This window comes from Strongylocentrotus purpuratus, unplaced genomic scaffold (assembly GCF_000002235.5).
Source record: "Strongylocentrotus purpuratus isolate Spur 01 unplaced genomic scaffold, Spur_5.0 spur5_scaffold_12, whole genome shotgun sequence".
Classification (NCBI taxonomy): domain Eukaryota; kingdom Metazoa; phylum Echinodermata; class Echinoidea; order Camarodonta; family Strongylocentrotidae; genus Strongylocentrotus; species Strongylocentrotus purpuratus.
The window spans coordinates 32304506-32322488 of NW_022145597.1; the positions used below are offsets into that span (position 1 = coordinate 32304506).

The 17983-nt window shown below is 34.9% G+C and overlaps 1 protein-coding gene and 1 long non-coding RNA gene across 3 annotated transcripts; both read left to right on the plus strand.

Annotated features, from left to right (window-relative positions):
• The first annotated feature begins 358 nt into the window (after positions 1 to 358).
• On the plus strand, positions 359 to 14274 carry LOC115922792. Of its 2 annotated transcripts, none has more exons than XR_004063617.1 (4): positions 359 to 3306; positions 3849 to 3968; positions 6199 to 6263; positions 13984 to 14265. XR_004063617.1 is itself a non-coding variant. In XM_030982455.1 (4 exons), the coding sequence occupies exons 2-4, from the start codon at positions 3896 to 3898 to the stop codon at positions 13986 to 13988; spliced, it is 1824 nt and encodes a 607-aa protein (XP_030838315.1). In that variant the 5' UTR covers positions 359 to 3306; positions 3849 to 3895; the 3' UTR covers positions 13989 to 14274. The 2 variants fall into 2 exon arrangements, 1 of the variants encoding a protein (XP_030838315.1); XM_030982455.1 differs by having other exon boundaries at positions 4518 to 6263; positions 13984 to 14274.
• An 834-nt stretch (positions 14275 to 15108) lies between these two features.
• Positions 15109 to 17358, plus strand: LOC105445316. The gene is made up of 3 exons (XR_004063620.1): positions 15109 to 16415; positions 16758 to 16873; positions 17148 to 17358. It is a non-coding gene; the product is annotated as an uncharacterized LOC105445316 (long non-coding RNA).
• The last annotated feature ends 625 nt before the right edge of the window (positions 17359 to 17983 follow it).

Consider the following 17983-nt stretch of genomic DNA (forward strand, 5'->3'; position numbering starts at 1 on the left):
TGTTGGACAGTTACTGAGACAGAAGCAAGGAGGCAGAGGTGAATAGAGCTCTTACTGTTGGACAGTTAATGAGTGTTGCTATTCTGTTTACATCGCGAGGGTTTACTCTCGAAAGAACTCTCCAAAGAACTTGCACTTGAACTTGCACTTGAACTTACACTTGAACTTACACTTGAACTTGCACTTGAACTAGCACTTGAACTTGCACTTGAACTATCTTGAACTATCTTAAACTATTTGAACTATCTTGAACTATTTTGAACTATCTTGAACTATCCAAAGAACTTGCACTTGAACTTGCACTTGAACTAGCACTTGAACTTGAACTTGCACTTCAACTATCTTCAACTATCTTGAACTATCTTGAACTATTTGAACTATCTTGAACTATTTGAACTATCTTGAACTATTTTGAACTTGTATTTGAACTAGCACTTGAACTTGAACTATCTTGAATGTATTGTAGCATAATCTTACCTCACAAACGTTAAAATTTTTGCCTTCTGAAAGATGGATGATGCTCCTTTTCATTTTAACAAACCTTTTAATATTTACCCCCTCTCGTTACAGGTGTCTGGCTGTCACTTATGTGTTTGTGTTTGTCTCCTGGAAAAGTAATTGTTTTATGTTGACATCTTTTCATTGTATACATTTGAACCAAAGAACCTTCATCTCACCTCTTTTCCTAATCTCAGAAGAGATCCTGCTCTCAGAAGAGAGTGTCCCACACTCAAGAAGGGTGTGCGTCTTTATCCATTTCATCACATTTCACCCACGGGAGACCGTGGTAGAGTTGTATAAAGAATCCACAGAAGAAATAACTGAAAAAGAAAAGAAATTACTGAAAAAGAAAAGAAATTACTGAAAAAGAAAACAGGAACCAGGTGAGACTCCTGGATATATAATCAATAACAGGAACCAGGTGAAACTCCTGGATATATAATCAATAACAGGAAGCAGGTGAAACTCCTGGATATATAAGCAATAACAGGAACCAGGTGAGACTCCTGGATAAATAAGCAATAACAGGAACCAGGTGAGACTCGTGGATAAATAAGCAATAACAGGGACAGTGTGTTAGAAAAACAAACAGGCTTGATAGGAATAAATACAATTTATCAAATTACAGTTTTGAGAAATAAAAGGCAAGTTTGCAAAAAGTGGGAAACAAACTTGAGATATTTTCAGTTGTAGGGATACAATAAAGTGTGTTTGCTTACAAAGAACTTTGGGTGAGCGTATTGGAAATTCATTAACCAGTGATAAGATTAATTAATCAGAAGAAAAGCAGGATATTTGATCGTTTACAGATTTTTTTCAAAAGGAAGTAAGCGTGGTAAAATTGAAAAAGGAGTGGGGAAAATTGAAGAAAGAAAAGAAGGTTTAGAAATACAAGTGAACTAGAGTAGTTGGATAGAAGATATTTGATTACAGAGGTTTTTAAGTTAAAAGAAAAAGAAGTGAGTTTGAAAAATTACAAAGAGAGTGAGTAAAATTGAAGTCAAGAGAACAAGTAACCTTGAGTAGTTTGAAAGAGCATATTTTATTACAGAGAGGTTTTTTTAAAGAAAGGAGTAAGCTTTAAATTACAAAGAGTGAGGACGATTGAAGAGAGTAAGGTTCAAAAGTTTATAGAGTTAGACAAAAAAAAAGGAAGTGACTGATAAATTACACATACTGAAGTCAAGTGTGGAGAATTGAAGAGAATTAAGTGCAGAGATACAAGTGGGCTTGAGTAGTTGCAGAGAGGGTATTTGATCATTCACAGATTTTGTTTAAAAAATCCCTGATAAATTACAAAAAGATTGAGGAAAATTGAAGTAAGAGGAAACGTAAATACAAGTGAGCTTAGGTGGTTGGAAAGAAAATATTTGATTAGAGAGTTTTTAGAATAAAAAGACCGGAACTTGGTAAATTACATATTCGTGAGGAAAATTAAAGCCAGAGAACAAGATTGAGAAATAAAGTGGGCTTAAGAACTTTGATAGAGGATATTTGATGACACTTTTTTTTTTAATTTAAGAAAGAGGTAAGCTTGATTAATTACAAAAGCGTGAGAAAAGTTGAAGTAAGAGAATAAAGTCCAGAACTTACAGAGTTTAGAGAAAAGGAGGTGTCTTTGATAAGTTGAACATATTAAAAAAAAAGAAAAAAAGGGTGAGGAAAATTGAAGAGAATAAGGTTCAGAAATACAAGTGGGCTTGAGAAGTTGCAGAGAAGGTATTTTATCATTTACAGAGTTTTGGAGAAAAGAAGGGAGCGTGATAAATAAAAAGAATAAGGAAATTATTAAAGAGATCAAGGTAGAAAAATACAAGTGGGCTTGAGTGGTTGGAAAGAAAATATTTGATCACAGATTTTCTTTTCTTTTTTTTAAAGTGAGCTTGATAAATAACAAAAGTAGAAAAATTGAAGTAAGAGAACAAGGTTTAGGAAAAACATATAAGCTTAAGTAGTTTCATAGAGAGTAGGAAACGTGTTAATATAACTAATATTCAAGTAATTAACTAAAGTTTGTTGATAAAGAAGAGAGTTGAAGGAAATTTTGATAAGATATTCAGTGTTTGTATTAAGTGACTTTCATTACAAGGAAAATAACATTATAATAAACCCTTAAGTGTGAAAAGGGGATAAACAATTTTGCATCGAGAGTGACAGAGTCCACTTGCGAGTCTGCTTCATTGACAAACAGATTTTAAAAATTGTCGGGGAACTAAAAGTTTTTAATAAAGTATTGCACTTTGAAGAGATATATTGCAGAATAGATACAAAGATTCGTACGTGAAATCTTTAAAAGTATTACCTTCTTGTACATCCAAAACACATCAAGGCATTTATTTGAATATTACTAATTAGACTGTAAACTTTTAATATTGTGCATTTTATGCCTATTGCGATAAAGAGATTGAAGATGGCTGCCACTCAATTCAGCTCTATTGTTCATGAGATTCTAAGCATGCTTTCCAGTTACACATCGATGATCAACACAGATGTTGATGAATGTTATTGCATGGATAAGATCAATAAAAGTGACAACTATGTAACATGCGAGTCTTGTACCAACCATTTCCATGTGACTTGTGAGGAATACTTGAACAATGAAAAACTTGCTGACCAGAGATTGATTTGGATTTGCTCATGCTGTGGTCATAGCAATATTGGCGATCGAATATTTGACAAAGTATGTATTCCATCTCATTATAACAGATATGAGCCTCTCATGTCAGCAGATGACGATGATGACAATGACGATGAGAACATGGAGATCTTCAAACAGACAAGACGAGTAAGGACATCAAAGAAGAGGTATGTTAAAGTAAAAAGGAGCACGCTGTTTGCAGAGCCATGTAGCAGATATGAAAATGGTGTAACAGACAATCTGTCTCATTTCATAGATCAAAACTTGCTCAATGAAGAAGTTGACGATAAGTGGGTGAAAGTGAAATGCAAGAGAGCAAAACTGATGGCAAGAAAAAGAGAAGAAAGATTGCATTCAAATTCAAAAGAAGAAAATGAACAGGACAAAAGGCAGAAAAGATCAATTCATGGTGTATTGTTGGAACCAGGTGTTACCTACATTGGCAAAGCATTCAAGACATTTTATGGGAGTCGTAAGAGAAAAAACACAGTACACAAAAAAGAGTGTAAGGTGAAGCAGAAAATGAAAAATGAAGAAGAAGATGTCAGTGTGCAATCCTATGCAGAAAATCTATTGAGCATTTATGCTTGCAGTGTGCAATCTCTACATTCTATGAAGGTTTACAATGAAGCCTGTGAAGAAATGGAAAGAATGCAAAATCAATCATACGCTGACGTAACTGCTAGTTTGTCTCCATTGTCAAAACCAGATTCTGATCAACGCTCTAACCAAAGAACTTGCAACATTCTGGAAAAGATGCAGGATTTGAGACGATACAGAGTCTACGCAGGAGGTAAAAGAGGAAGAGGTCGAAAAAGGAACATGAAAGGTCAGTCTTCCAAAGCCGGGAAAAAAGGCACTGATGGAAATCACTCTTCTGATAAATCAGAGATTAGATTTGACAAAGATGAAGGAATAGAATTAGCAGTAAAGAATGAGAAGCTGGATACAAAGAAATCTATGAATGCAAGTGACCAAGGACTTGATCCAAATACATGTAAAAATAATGAACACTCAGACCAGCATATTTGCAATATGAAAGACAACAAAGGTTCAGATGGAGTTGTGCAGGACGATTCAAAGAATAATCTGTTGCAATCAAATTTTGATGAAAATAGGGAAATTGAAACAGACGATGATAGTGGCAGTGATGTTCATATACCAGTGAAACGTTCGTGTGCAAGGAATTGTATAGAATCTGATAGTGATACAGACACAAGTCCTGGATGTGATTTATTCGATAGAAGTGTTTCACCAGAACGCAATATGCCTTTGAATGTTTGTGATAGACCAAAAGATATGCCCAGAAATGAACCAGTAGGCAATGTCTGTGAATCGGTATTGGAAAATGATGATATGATGAAAAATGATTTTTCAGATGTTTCAGATGGTGTAGAAGAAGATGCAGTGTTTGACAGTGACCTGAAGAATAGAAGCTTTGATACAGTAAAAGATGGTACAGACAATGATACTGATATGTCATTTAATGATCATGCTCATTCAAGGAATCCTTTAGAATCTTCTTCAGATTCAAATATCAAAGATGAAGACATTGAAAAGGCAATAGATGCTAATATGTACACATGTACTGATGAAACAGAAACAGAAGTTGAATTTGTAGCAGATCTTGGATTACGTGGTAGACCGGATAAAGATTTCAAATTTGTACCCCTCCAGAATAATGACAAACAGAACATTTGTTCAAAACTGAATATCAGATATATAGGCAAAGGCTGTGATTCAAGGTTAGATAGAAATAGCTGTCTTGGAGTTCCTTTACAGAGTAAACAAATTACTGGTGATGGCAATTGTTTCTTTCGTGCAATTTCCTATGTAATTTCTGGAACTGAGCATAATCATGCAATTTTAAGAAATGCCACTGTGAAACATTTATTGCAAACCAAGGACATGTTTAGTAATACATTGAGGCAAGAATATAGAACAGTCAGAGAATATGTTTTGAAACGTAGAATAAAGGAAGACGGAACGTGGGCTACAGACACTGAAATTAGCGCTTTAGCAAATTTAATCGATACTGATATTTATTCATACAATGACCAAGTACCATGTTGGCAATTGTACTCCGCAAAGAAACCTGGAAGAATCAATATTGTTACATCTGATAAGGGAATTTATATACTGTACACAGGAAATGTTCATTTTAATGTTGTTGAATCTGTAGATTTTGTCAATTTCAATTCATTGGAACAGACAAGAACAACTAAAGAAGATAGAACGTCAAAGAGAACTTTGCCATGTCCATCAATTCAGGCTGATGTTAAAGTAAAGCATGTGTTGAAGAAGTGTAGATCCAAGTCGCAGATAGAGGAAGAAATTGATGAAGTAGTGGATAAGTCTCCTGAAACATTTCAAAACCATGTTGATCCAAAGGGAAAAAAACGTAGGCTCACGTTGGAGACTGGTACGATAAATCACGATGAGAGGAAAGGTACTGCAAATCTTTTGGACATGACATATGAACAGTGTGCAAGTAATCAGTCTGAATCAGTCGTTCACAACGAACGTAACACCAAGGATGAAACCCTTGAAAGTGATCACAAAGACAAATGCACGAGAGTCGATACACAAATAATGCTTGTTGCCCAAGGGACATTCAATCAAGGTGATACAAGATTTGGTGACTTAAGTGGAAAGCAGTGTGTTACCAATTCACTTTCTGCACTGTTGTATAGCAAGGTAAAAAATGCCAATGATTGGAAAAGTACAGATCTAGACAGGATTTTGAATAACGGTAATGAATTATACTGTTACATACGGCGATCCACTTCACTCGACAACCAATACTTATTGATATCTGATCTATTTGAATATTTGGATGCGTACAATGAATTGTTTAACATAGTACGCCGTGAACCAGTCACTGGATTGTTAGATGGAGATGAATTGATATTGGCCCAGTCTCTTTCGATGACATTGAAGCAAGCACTCGAAAAAGAACTCTGTACTGATTCTGATGCATGTTTTGTGACATTTGCTAGAAGTACTTTCATTGTATTATCTGGTCAAGATGGTTTCTTTATATTTGATTCACATTCCAGAAGCAGTCGAGGTTTCCTGAGTTGTAACGGACACAGTGTTGTACTTCGTACTCAAAGCTGGCAAGGTGTGTACAAGCATTGCATGAGGTTAGCAAAATCAATGGGATGCCCCCTGCACACCGAATATGAAGTAACTAGTGTATGTGCTAAAGCAACTTCCGGTAAGAATGAAACCTTGAAAGGCTATCCACAGTTACAGGATTTTGTTTGTAATCCAATTCCTTCGTCAAATACTCACAGTGAAAGTCAGTCTGGAAGCTCTGGATGTTCCATACATTGTGAAAGCTTTGATGAAGTTCAAATATTGGATGAGAGTGTTTCCCCACAAAAGATGATTGATAACCCAAATGTATTTCTCTTCCCTGAAAAAGCAAATGAAACAATCATTCATGATGTACATTATAACGGTCAGCAATTAAAACTGAAGAGTGTGACAATTGGCTTAACCAAATTAAGAGAATCACAGCTAAATAATAGTTGTCTTCTAAACGGAAATGACTCTATAAATACAGAATATGAAAATGAACAAAAAGGAGATTCCAAAAATTGTACTAAATCCGGGAATGACTCTGATAGATTGAATTTAGTGAACAAAGCTCAGAATTCCAACTCTATCTTAAGCAGAAAACGAAAATGGAGTAACCTCGAAAGCGATGCAAAAGTTGATGTCGACCTTGGCAAGGAAATTCGAAAAACCAAATTGGTAAAAATGAATGAGAACGACAGCTTAAGAGTTGATGCAAGCAAATGTGTAGATAGTCATGATGAATTAATAATAATTGGAGAAGTTCATGTTGGAAATGTAGACCATGGAAAGAAAAAACGTAAACACAGACAAAGTTCTAATCAAAGAAGGGAGCGCAAGAGACAGCTTATGAGAGAAAAACGAGCCTTGACCAAAGATGAAATAATTAAGAAAAAGGAAAAGTGTATTCACAATGCGCAAATCAAAAAAAATAAAATGAAAAATAAATATCGAAATGATTTAACCTACAAAATAGAAAAAATAAATGAAGTAAAACAAAGGCAAAAAGAAATGTATGAAGAGGATTCAAATTTCAGGAACATACAGCTAAACATTATGAAAACCAAATATCATTTTGATTCACGTTATAAAAAGAAAATTTTGTATGGAAATAAACAAAAATATTTGAGAAATGAAGGATTCAAAGAAAATGTTCAAACAGCTATGAGGATTAAAATGAAAAATAAATATAGGAACGATGAACTATTTAAACAAATGCACAAGAGTAGAATAAGAAGTAAATATTTGAACAATGAACATTTTAAGAAAAAACAACAAGATATCATGAAAAAACGAATAAAGGAATTATATCACAACGATGAACATTTTAAGAAAAAACAACAAGATATCATGAAAAAACGAATAAAGGAATTATATCACAACAATCAACATTTTAAGAAAAAACAACAAGATATCATGAAAAAACGAATAAAAGAATTATATCACAATGATGAACTTTTTAAGGAAAAACAACGAGATACCATGAAGAAACAAATAAAGGAATTATATCACAATGATGAACTTTTTAAGGAAAAACAACGAGATACCATGAAAAAACAAATGAAGGAATTATATAGCAACGATCACTTTAAACATACAAAAAAGGCAAATATGAAAACATTGTCCAAAATTAGATATAAAGGCAACGAATTTAAGGAAAAGAAATTGATGAGCTTAAAAATTAAATATAAAAAAATTGAAAAATATAGGCAAAATGTAATAAAACGAAATCGAAAAAGGTCTGTACTTCGAACAGTAAAATTGTCCAAGTTTGATATTGTACTTGAAGAATTTAGAAAGATAATTTCTCATGGCCCAGAATATGTGTGCTGTGTATGCTTAAAACTTCTCTTTGAGAACCAAGTATTGAAATGTAAAAAGAGTAATTATAACATTCAGACATGCATAAGTGAAGAATATTTGCATGTTTGCAATTCAGAATGCCGGTCAAAATGTTTAATAGGCCAGTCAGCCAGATCGTCACTATGGATATGCTTCACCTGTCATAGAAAATTGCAAGCTGGAAAAGTACCTGCAGAAGCAAATATGAACAATTTACAACTACATGAAGTTCCAAAAGAACTTGCCAATCTGAACAATTTAGAACAGCATTTGATTGCATTGAATATCCCTTTCATGAAGCTAATGGCCTTGCCTAAAGGTGGTCAAAATGGAGTCCATGGCCCAGTCGTGTGCGTGCCTTCAAACACTTATGAAACAGTAGATATGTTGCCAAGACCACAGACTGAAGATCAATTGATCCGTGTTAAACTCAAACGAAAATTGTCGTACAAAAGCTATTATGAGTACAAATTTGTAGATAAATCTAACTTGCTTAATGCTCTGCAGTATTTAAAAGCAAATAATAAGTGGTATTTTGATGTTACAGTAAATGATAAATGGGAAAACTCACTTGAACGAAATGAAAAAGATAATGAAAAGGAAGAAGCAGTGGAAATTGGTGGTAAAGCTCGTTTAGCAAAATATTGGAAGGAAATGGAAGAACAAATTGATTACATTTTGTCCAAAGACAAAAATGCTAATGAAAACATGCAAGACAACAGTAAACTACAACAAAAAATAGATGACAACGACACTGAAGACGATATGGAACAACGCTTACGTGGTATTCAGTTAGACTCGTGTCTCCAGCCAGTAGATATTGGACAGGAAATATTAGATCAGTATTTTGAAGACATAATATGTTGTGCTCCTTGTGAAGGAAGAAGCCCTGTATCAATTCTACAAGATGAAAGCAATGAGGCCAAATGTTTCCCAGTATTATTTCCTAAAGGTCAACCAACATTCCATGATAGAAGAGATGAAAAAATAACATTAGGACGTTATCTGCATAACCGACTGATGCACGTGGACAATAGATTTGCTCAGAATACAGATTACATCTTTTATGCACAATATATTTATGAAATTCAACAGGTTATATCACAAGTTTCTATCGCTTTAAGGCAAAGTCCAAACAAAAAAGATGATTCGTCTTCAATAACTGCCTCAGATTTGAAAGATGCAGAGAAAGTTAAAAAAATACTAAAATCAGACAAGGGCTATAAATTTTTAAAGCAAATTCGTGGAACACCTCCATTCTGGCAAAAGACACAAAAAGATGTTCTCGCAATGGTAAGACAGCTTGGAAAGCCGACATGGTTTGCTTCTTTCTCATCTGCCGATATGAGATGGCCAGAATTAATGAATACATTGCTTAGACAAAAAGGAGACACCAGGGAATCGAGTGAATTAGACTATACAGAAAAATGTAATCTTTTAAGATCAAATCCAGTAACAGTTGCCAGAATGTTTGATAAAAGATTTCACACTTTTATGAAGAGAGTTATTTTATCTCCCGCTGCACCGATTGGTAAAGTAGTTGATTCATTTTGGAGAGTAGAGTATCAAGCTCGTGGTTCCCCTCACATTCATGCCTTGTTCTGGGTTCAAAATGCTCCACAGTTGGGTATCGATAAAGATGATGATGTTGTACAATTCGTAGATAAATACATTTCTTGCCAGAAACCGGATGAAAAGGAAGATCAAGAACTGCATGAAATAGTAAGCAAGGTCCAACAACACAGTAAGAAACATTCTAAATCTTGCACAAAAACAGGGAAGGCGTGTAGATTTAATTTTCCGAGACCACCATCTGGAAAAACATTCATTGTAACACCTGTTGAAGAGATTCCAGCTAAAGATTGTGGGAAAGTGCAAAATAAGGGAAAGGACAATGATCAAGTTAGAGCTTCTGAAAAGATTAAAGATGATGCAGAGAAATTGTTGAAGTCAGTTAAAGATGCATTATCTAATGGAATCGAGTACAACAGTGTAAACCATCTCTTTGAAAAGCTTGGCATTACACAAAATCAATTTGAGAATGCACATAATGAATTAGCATCACAACAAAGTATGATCATCAAAAGAGAAATACAAGATGTATGGGTAAATCAGTTTAATCCAAGTCTACTAAGAAGCTGGAATGCCAACATGGATTTGCAGTTCGTAACAAATGTATTTGCATGCGTGGCTTATATTGTATCCTACATGTCAAAAGCTGAACGAGAAATCGGAATGCTATTGAGTCATACACTATCAGAAATGAAAGAGGGAAATGAGAACGCAAAGGAAAGCATGAAAAAACTTGGCCAGGTGTACATGCAAAATCGTGAAGTGTCTGCTCAAGAAAGCGTCTATCGTGTTTGCAGTCTCAGATTGAAAGAATGTTCTAGGAAAGTGGAATTCATTCCTGTTGGACCCGACCCTGTCAGAATGAGTTTACCATTAAGCGTTATAAAAAGCAGACCAGATAACGATAATGATGATGATGAGAATGTTTGGATGCCTAGCAAGCTCGACAGATACAAAGCTCGACCTAAAAACGCAGAATTCAGTGATATGTGTCTTGCAACGTTTTGTTCTCAGTATAGAATCTTAACTGCATCCCAAACGCCAAGTACAAGAAGTAAAAATGTCTTTAAATTAGATAACGATCTGGGATATATTCAGAAGCGTACTCGTACAGGAGATGCAGTTGTAAGATATCCCCGATTCTCACCCATCATCTCACCCGAAAAATATTATTTGAGCATTTTGCAACTCTTTCTGCCATATTTTGAAGATGGACAATTAAAGCCCCCAACATTTAAAACACATGAAGAGTTTTACGAGACAGGTTCTGTGAAAATATGTGGACGTGAATTGGAGAAAGTCTGGTCAATTGTCTGTACCAACCGAAAGAAGTTTGAAATGAATGCTGATGCAATTGATCATGCACAGGAGCACCTTGACAAATTTGGTCCACACGAAGATGCATGGGGTCTTTTATGTCCGGAAAAGGAAGTAGAGCGACTTGAACATCCCAAAGAAAATGTAGATGTCGAAGATTGTGATGGAGATCTTGATATCCCTGATTTAAAGAATGAACCAAAAAAAGATGACTATAGCATCGAACTACGTTCTGTAAAAATTTCCAAACAAGATGGACATTCTTTGATGAGGTCTTTGAATGAGAAGCAACAGAGTGTTTTTTACAAAATACGACAGTGGTGTTTAGATAGAGTAAATGGAAAATCGGTCGAACCGTTTCATATTTTTCTAACTGGAGGTGCTGGCACTGGAAAGAGTCATTTGATCAAATGTCTTTACTATGAAGCAACACGTATACTAGCTCGAATGTTGCCACATCCTGATGATGTCTCAGTATTGAAAATGGCTCCAACCGGAGTAGCTGCATACAATATCAATGGCCATACTATACATAGTATTCTTTCTATTCCAATCAATGCACAAAGACTGTATCAACCTCTGAGTGATGAGAAAATAAGTGTCCTTCGAAATAAGCTGGCTGAATTGCAAATTTTAATCATAGATGAAGTATCAATGGTAGATCAAAAGTTGATGTCTTACATTCACGGCCGCCTACGACAAATAAAACAATCACGCGATCAAACTGCTTTTGCTGGTGTTTCAGTTATTGCTGTGGGAGACATGTATCAGTTACCTCCAGTCTTAGGAACTCCTTTATATAAAGACACACTCAATGGTGCATTGTGGAATGCTAATTTCAAGAAAGTAGAACTTGAAGACATTATGAGACAAAAAGACGATACCCAATTCGCTTTTCTCTTAAATAGATTACGTGTAAAAGAAGGGGATGAAATTCTCTGCGATGAAGACCTAGCAATGCTCAAGTCCTGTGAAACTGGCGAAGAATGTGAAAATGCTCTGCATATCTATGCATGTAACAATGAAGTAGATGCTTGGAACAAGAAATTATTGCATACAAAATGTGGAGATGTGATATGTGTAAAAGCACAAGACATGGACAAAGATGTTAAAAAAGGAAATCAAATACTGGAAAAACCTTATACAAAGATGAAAACCCAGTTGCCTCCTTATCTGTGGATTGCAGTTAATGCTAGAGTGATGTTGCTCAAGAACATTGATGTTAGTAAAGGCCTGACAAATGGATGTTTCGGAAATGTAACAGAAATAATAACGGATCATACAAATTTGAATCCAGTTTGCATCAAAGTTAATTTTGAGAAGGCCGATGTTGGTATTCATTCCATCGAAATGTCTCAAGAATCCATTGGTAAGAAATATGTGAGAAAACAATTTCCACTTAAGCTTGCTTATGCTTGCACAATTCATAAAGTACAAGGTTCGACATTAGACAAAGCTGTTGTATCATTAAAAAAAGTATTTCAATCTGGACAGGCATATGTTGGGCTTAGTCGCGTTACTTCGTTATCTGGACTTGTGATAGAACATTTCGATCCTAAACTTATATATTGTAATCCAGAAATTAAAGAACGCATTGAGATTATGAAGCCGTTTATCGAGAATGAAACTTCTGAAGATATTCACGATTATAACTTTTCTTTGGTAATGCAAAATGTACAAGGATTAAAACAGCATTTTACTGATTTCAAATCCCAGTGCCAATTTGTGAATGTAGATTGTATTTGCTTGACCGAAACATGGATTAATGATGATGATCTCTGTGACGTTATTTTAGATAACTTTCGATTTTATCATCAGCCACGACATCTGTCATACTGTAGTTCTGGAGTTGGAAATGTACTCAAAGAACAATCGCACGGAGGTGTTGCAATGTATATCAAGAATACATATTCAAGTAGATTAAACATATCTGTCGACAACTTAGAGTTTATCGCAATTCTTGTCACCAAACCAGTTTCTGTTGTGATTTCAGTTGTTTATCGACCTCCATCATATAGTATCAAATCATTCTGTGAATCATTAGACAATTTGCTAGATGCATTACACAAAAGAAGCATTAGGTGTATTGTGATGGGAGATTTTAATGAGGATTTGTTTAAAGGTTCTTCACAGGTAAACAAGCTAATGTGTAATAAAGGTTACAAACAGCATGTTGTTAATGCTACCACTGAGAAGGGAACATTGATAGATCATGTGTACAGCAAGGGACTAGATTTATTGGAAACAGAGGTCATCCCTACATATTATAGTTACCATGAAGCTGTTAAGATTGCTTTTTAATATTAGTAGTAAAATGAGAAGAACAAACGAGTAAATTTTTCAATTTTGTTGATAAATAAACATTTTCATTTATTATGTCTTCATTTTTGCAAAAATGAATTCAATTCAATTCAATTCAAATGAGGTTTTATTCAAGACTTGTCAAAAAGTCCAACGACTAAAAATGCAAGTTTACATCAAACATATAATCATATAAAAAAAAAGCATTAAAAAACATACATATATATATAAATATTTAAAGAAAACATAGCAAATGAGAACAAATATATAAAATTGAATAAATGTTTACATCAAAATATCAAAGCAGTAACAAGTACAAAAAACCAAAAAATACCAAAAAACAAGATATTAAATATTGCTAGCAAAAATGAATAAATGTTTACATAAAAACAAATAATATTTTTCCTTCTTAAAATGGTTGTCAATATTTTGTTGGCTTACCTTACACTTATCAATGATATCATCTGCCATGGACATCACATTGAAAGCAGGTTGTAAAGATGGTAATACCCTTTTCTTAAGGTGATGAGTTGAAGGATTTATGTGTTGTCACTCCTTGACTTTCAAACCTTAGTATCTTTAAACATATCACTCACGTCATGACATGTACATGTATTTCGAACTGATAGATAACATTTTAGAAATCTAAAACAATGGTACACATTTAGAAAACTGGATTGATAGGTAGATGGATAACAAGATCATACATCCATGCTTTTTCTTCCCAGGTTAAGGATTGTCGACCTGATCCGTATATTGAAGTTGGAACATTCCATGAACCTTGCAAAGTGCTCGTTTTTTGACTGAGTTGGAGTAGGAGACAGGGTACAGGGAAACCATCACTCTGAAGGAGACACTCAAATCAGAGATCAAGCTTGAACGTGACAATGAGACATGCAAGTATTTAAGTAAAGAGGACCGTCAACAAGAAACTCTCTTCCTTATTATATTAAAACAATTTCGTTTCTTAATTCTTTTAAATCAAAACTTATGGTTTTTTTATTCACAAACTCTACAAAATAATTAATCCATCCGGCTAACTTTTATAACTTTTATAACTTTTATAACTTTTAAACTTTTATAACTTTTAAACTCTTTTTTTGCCATAATGTCACTATGCTTTTCTAATTCTTTATCAGTAAAAATTTCGGGATTTTAATAAGCTGGGAATTGCCTCGACAGAACCTTTATTTGGTTCTTTTGCAATTTCCATTTCATGTTCATTATCTATTTCCTTGATTTCTTACTCTTGTCTTTACTTCTCTTTTTAATTGTGTGTTTAAAGTTCAATGTATACTGTGTATCCTACATGTAAATATGTTGTCAATGTACAATGTTTTTCAATGTACTTTTTTTAAATGGACTTAAATAAAATCAAATTGAATTGAAATTGAATTGAATTGAATTGAATTGAATTGAATTAAATTATTATTGTTATGGAATATCAAAATGGGAAGATTAATGATAATGAATGAATACTAATATCATGACGCAATGCTGGAATGTTATTCTCTGAAAGATGATTTGTTTGGTAGTGATAATGCGTTTCAATAGTATGTTATTCACTATGATGTATTAAGTTGTTTGAGTTAATGAAAATTGGAGGGTTACAGTATATTGTCTCAACAATCATGGTGGTAAATATGATGACAATGAGTAGGACAGTGATGATTATAGGATTATATCAATGTTATACTGTCAATGATGTTTACATGATAATTAACCTTTACTGTAGTGGGCTATTTTGAGCAACCCCTGACTGCAGGGGGGGGGGGGGGCTGTCGATATTTGAAAATGCAAAGGTTAATTTGCATAAATTATGAATATGCAAATTTCATCATTTTATTTTCTTTAATATGTATTATATTGTTTTTTTTATTTCTTATTATATCTCGAGGGCTTAAAACCAGAACTGTCTATGTCCATTTTTTGTGAAATTGAGTTTAGTCTACCAAAGTACTGTATATTCATTTCAGTTTGTGTGCCAGAACTGTCTATTCCCATGTATGTCCATTAGCCATTTTACTTTTCATGTCCAGACTGTTTCAAGTACTTTCATGCATTCATTAAGAATTGCGCAGTACTTGCAGTTTTCTACTAACTAAGCAGATTAGATTCCCTATGCAGCTTCCACTGATTGTGGCCAAGCAACACCATATCATTGCCCGGAAAAAACGTAATGATGAATAAAAAAGACCAATGTGCAACATGTACGAAGTATGACCAGTTGTCGGGAGAACAGAAGGAGAATTTCATGGAAACCCATCTCGTGCGAAAAACAGAGGCTTAAGGTTCCAAAGCAGTACCCTTGCATCGTGTAAGACAGGAAATCATTGTGAATAAGATGGAGCGCAAAAGAGGACAAGCTTACAACAAGAAATATGCTGATGACTTTGACTTGACTTTGACTTCATTGCATCATCAGGAAAGAGCAAACATCATGCAACTTGCAAGGTATGTCGCCGAGATTTGTCAATTTTGCATGGCGGTTGTAATGACATTGTTGTTCATTGCAAAACAAAGCAACACATCACTGCTTTCCAGTCTGAATTGTCAGCATGAGAAATAACATCATGGATGTCAACCTCCAAGGATTTTAATATAACTAGAGCTGAGTGCTTATTTACATCATTTTATTTGGAGCACAATATTTCTCTATCAGCTGCAAGTCACAGACAATGCATCAGTCATGACTGGTGTACACAAGGAAATCGGGGCATGCCTCGGAAAGTGTCAGCCAAACCACAATGTGCTTGGTTGCCCCAATCATCTAATTGATCTTGCTGCCACAGCTGTGTCATCTGCATTACCATAAACATATTCAATTGACTCGCTCCTTATTGATGTGTTCTACTTTCTGGAAGCCAGCGTAAACAGGAAATTGAATCTCAAAAAGTGCAGGCAATTCTGAAACATGCTTGTACGAGATGGCTGAGCTATGGGCCAATGCTTGCCAAGATTTATCCAGCAATGGCAAGCTCTAGTCCTCTTTTTTGAAGGAGAAGTGTCAGCCCAGCAGAAGACGCCTACTCAACAGATAAAGTAGAAGAAGCCTACTCAACAGACCAAGGCTACCAAGAATAGTGTCCAGACTTCACTTGTTCCAAAGAAGCCAACCCCAGCTGTGAAAAATAAACCTGCTCAGGGATCTCAACTAAAGGTAAGGCTAGAAAATGTATTACTATACAAGGCATCTACTCCTTTTCATTCCATTTAAATATGGCCATCATTAAAATTACCAGATTTGAATAGATTAACCATAGCAGTAGAGAGCTTTCTTATTGTTTGAATTAATCAGCTTTTACTCCTCAAATTGGCAACAGTTATTATCATTTTACACTCTAAAATAGTTTGAACAAAATAAAAATGGATATTACATGAACCAGGATGGTAATTGCAAAATTTAATTTAATGTGTAATTCAATTTTTTGCTTATAAATAAGTCATTATCAATAGTGTTGCAGGCATCGTATGAAGTTTTTAAACTTGTCTTGTCCTACAGGAAAAGCCTGCTCACCAAACCAAGATGACTGCACAACTCCAAGCATTCTGCATTCCCAAGAAGGTGTCTCCACAGATCCACCACATGTGAGCAAACCTGCCCAGTCTCAGACCCAAGTGAGTACAAAAGTTGATCATATATACAGGGTGACGGTTAAATATGTACCTTTTCATCATTTATTCTTTCTTCTTATTTTTAGTTCATTTGATTGTTAGCTCTTTCTCTTCCAATCATCTTCACTCCGCTGTTCAGTTTACAGATATGAACATTTATTCAATAATGCTAGTCATCCGCCAAGATTTGAAATGTAGTGTACCTTTTTAATTGTAAACAGTGTCAGTAGTCTTGTTTCTTTCTCATATGGTAATCAATAATTTCTCTTCCTCCCAGGTTCAACTTCAAGCACCACAGCCACAACACAGTAGACCATCTTCAAGCTGTACTACTCGGGGAAAAATGACAAGTGAGGGACACTTCGGATACACCTAGCAAGAAGCAGAATACTGGGAAAGTTGTCGGCAAGGCAACAGGCTCAACAGTCCTCAAGGCTGAAACTTCCAGTCATCCCAGTACGATTTCTAGTAAAATGACTGGAAATGAAAAAAACAAGATGTGGAGGAAAGAAAGAAACAAGACAGACAGTAAAGTAATGAAACAAGACAGGAAAGAATTCTGAAGTCATTGTGACTCAAACCCAATATTAGCCATTGCACATTTTCTCAGCCACAGCATCATTGCGTTTGACCAGAAAGTGTCATCTTCCAGACGAGAAGTCCTCTGATACACAATCTGAAAGGAATACTAGAAAGTCTACTGCGTGACTTGTACAGCCACTTGTAGCTCCACAAGCAATCATTGCAGCCACAGACTTGACCCTTCTGGACTACAAGAACAAGGAGAATCTTCGTGAAGAATCTGAAATGGTCATAGAAAGCGCAACAAGAGAAATTGTGAACACTTTAGATGAGTCTGATAGCCATATTAGTTGTATGCAGCAGTGCGTTCATATTACACCAAGGCATGTGACTACATTGTAAGTAAGTTTGCATTCTGCTATTAAAACAGAAAAAAAAGAACATCAATGTCTTCACAATGCATGACTGGGTAAAGCATCTTCCACAAAGCAAGACGTCGGCTTCCATACAAGGTCATAAACATGTGCCATGGAGACTTTTATGATCTGAAGAATGTCTCAAAGCAGATCCTGAAGAACAAACGCCGAGACG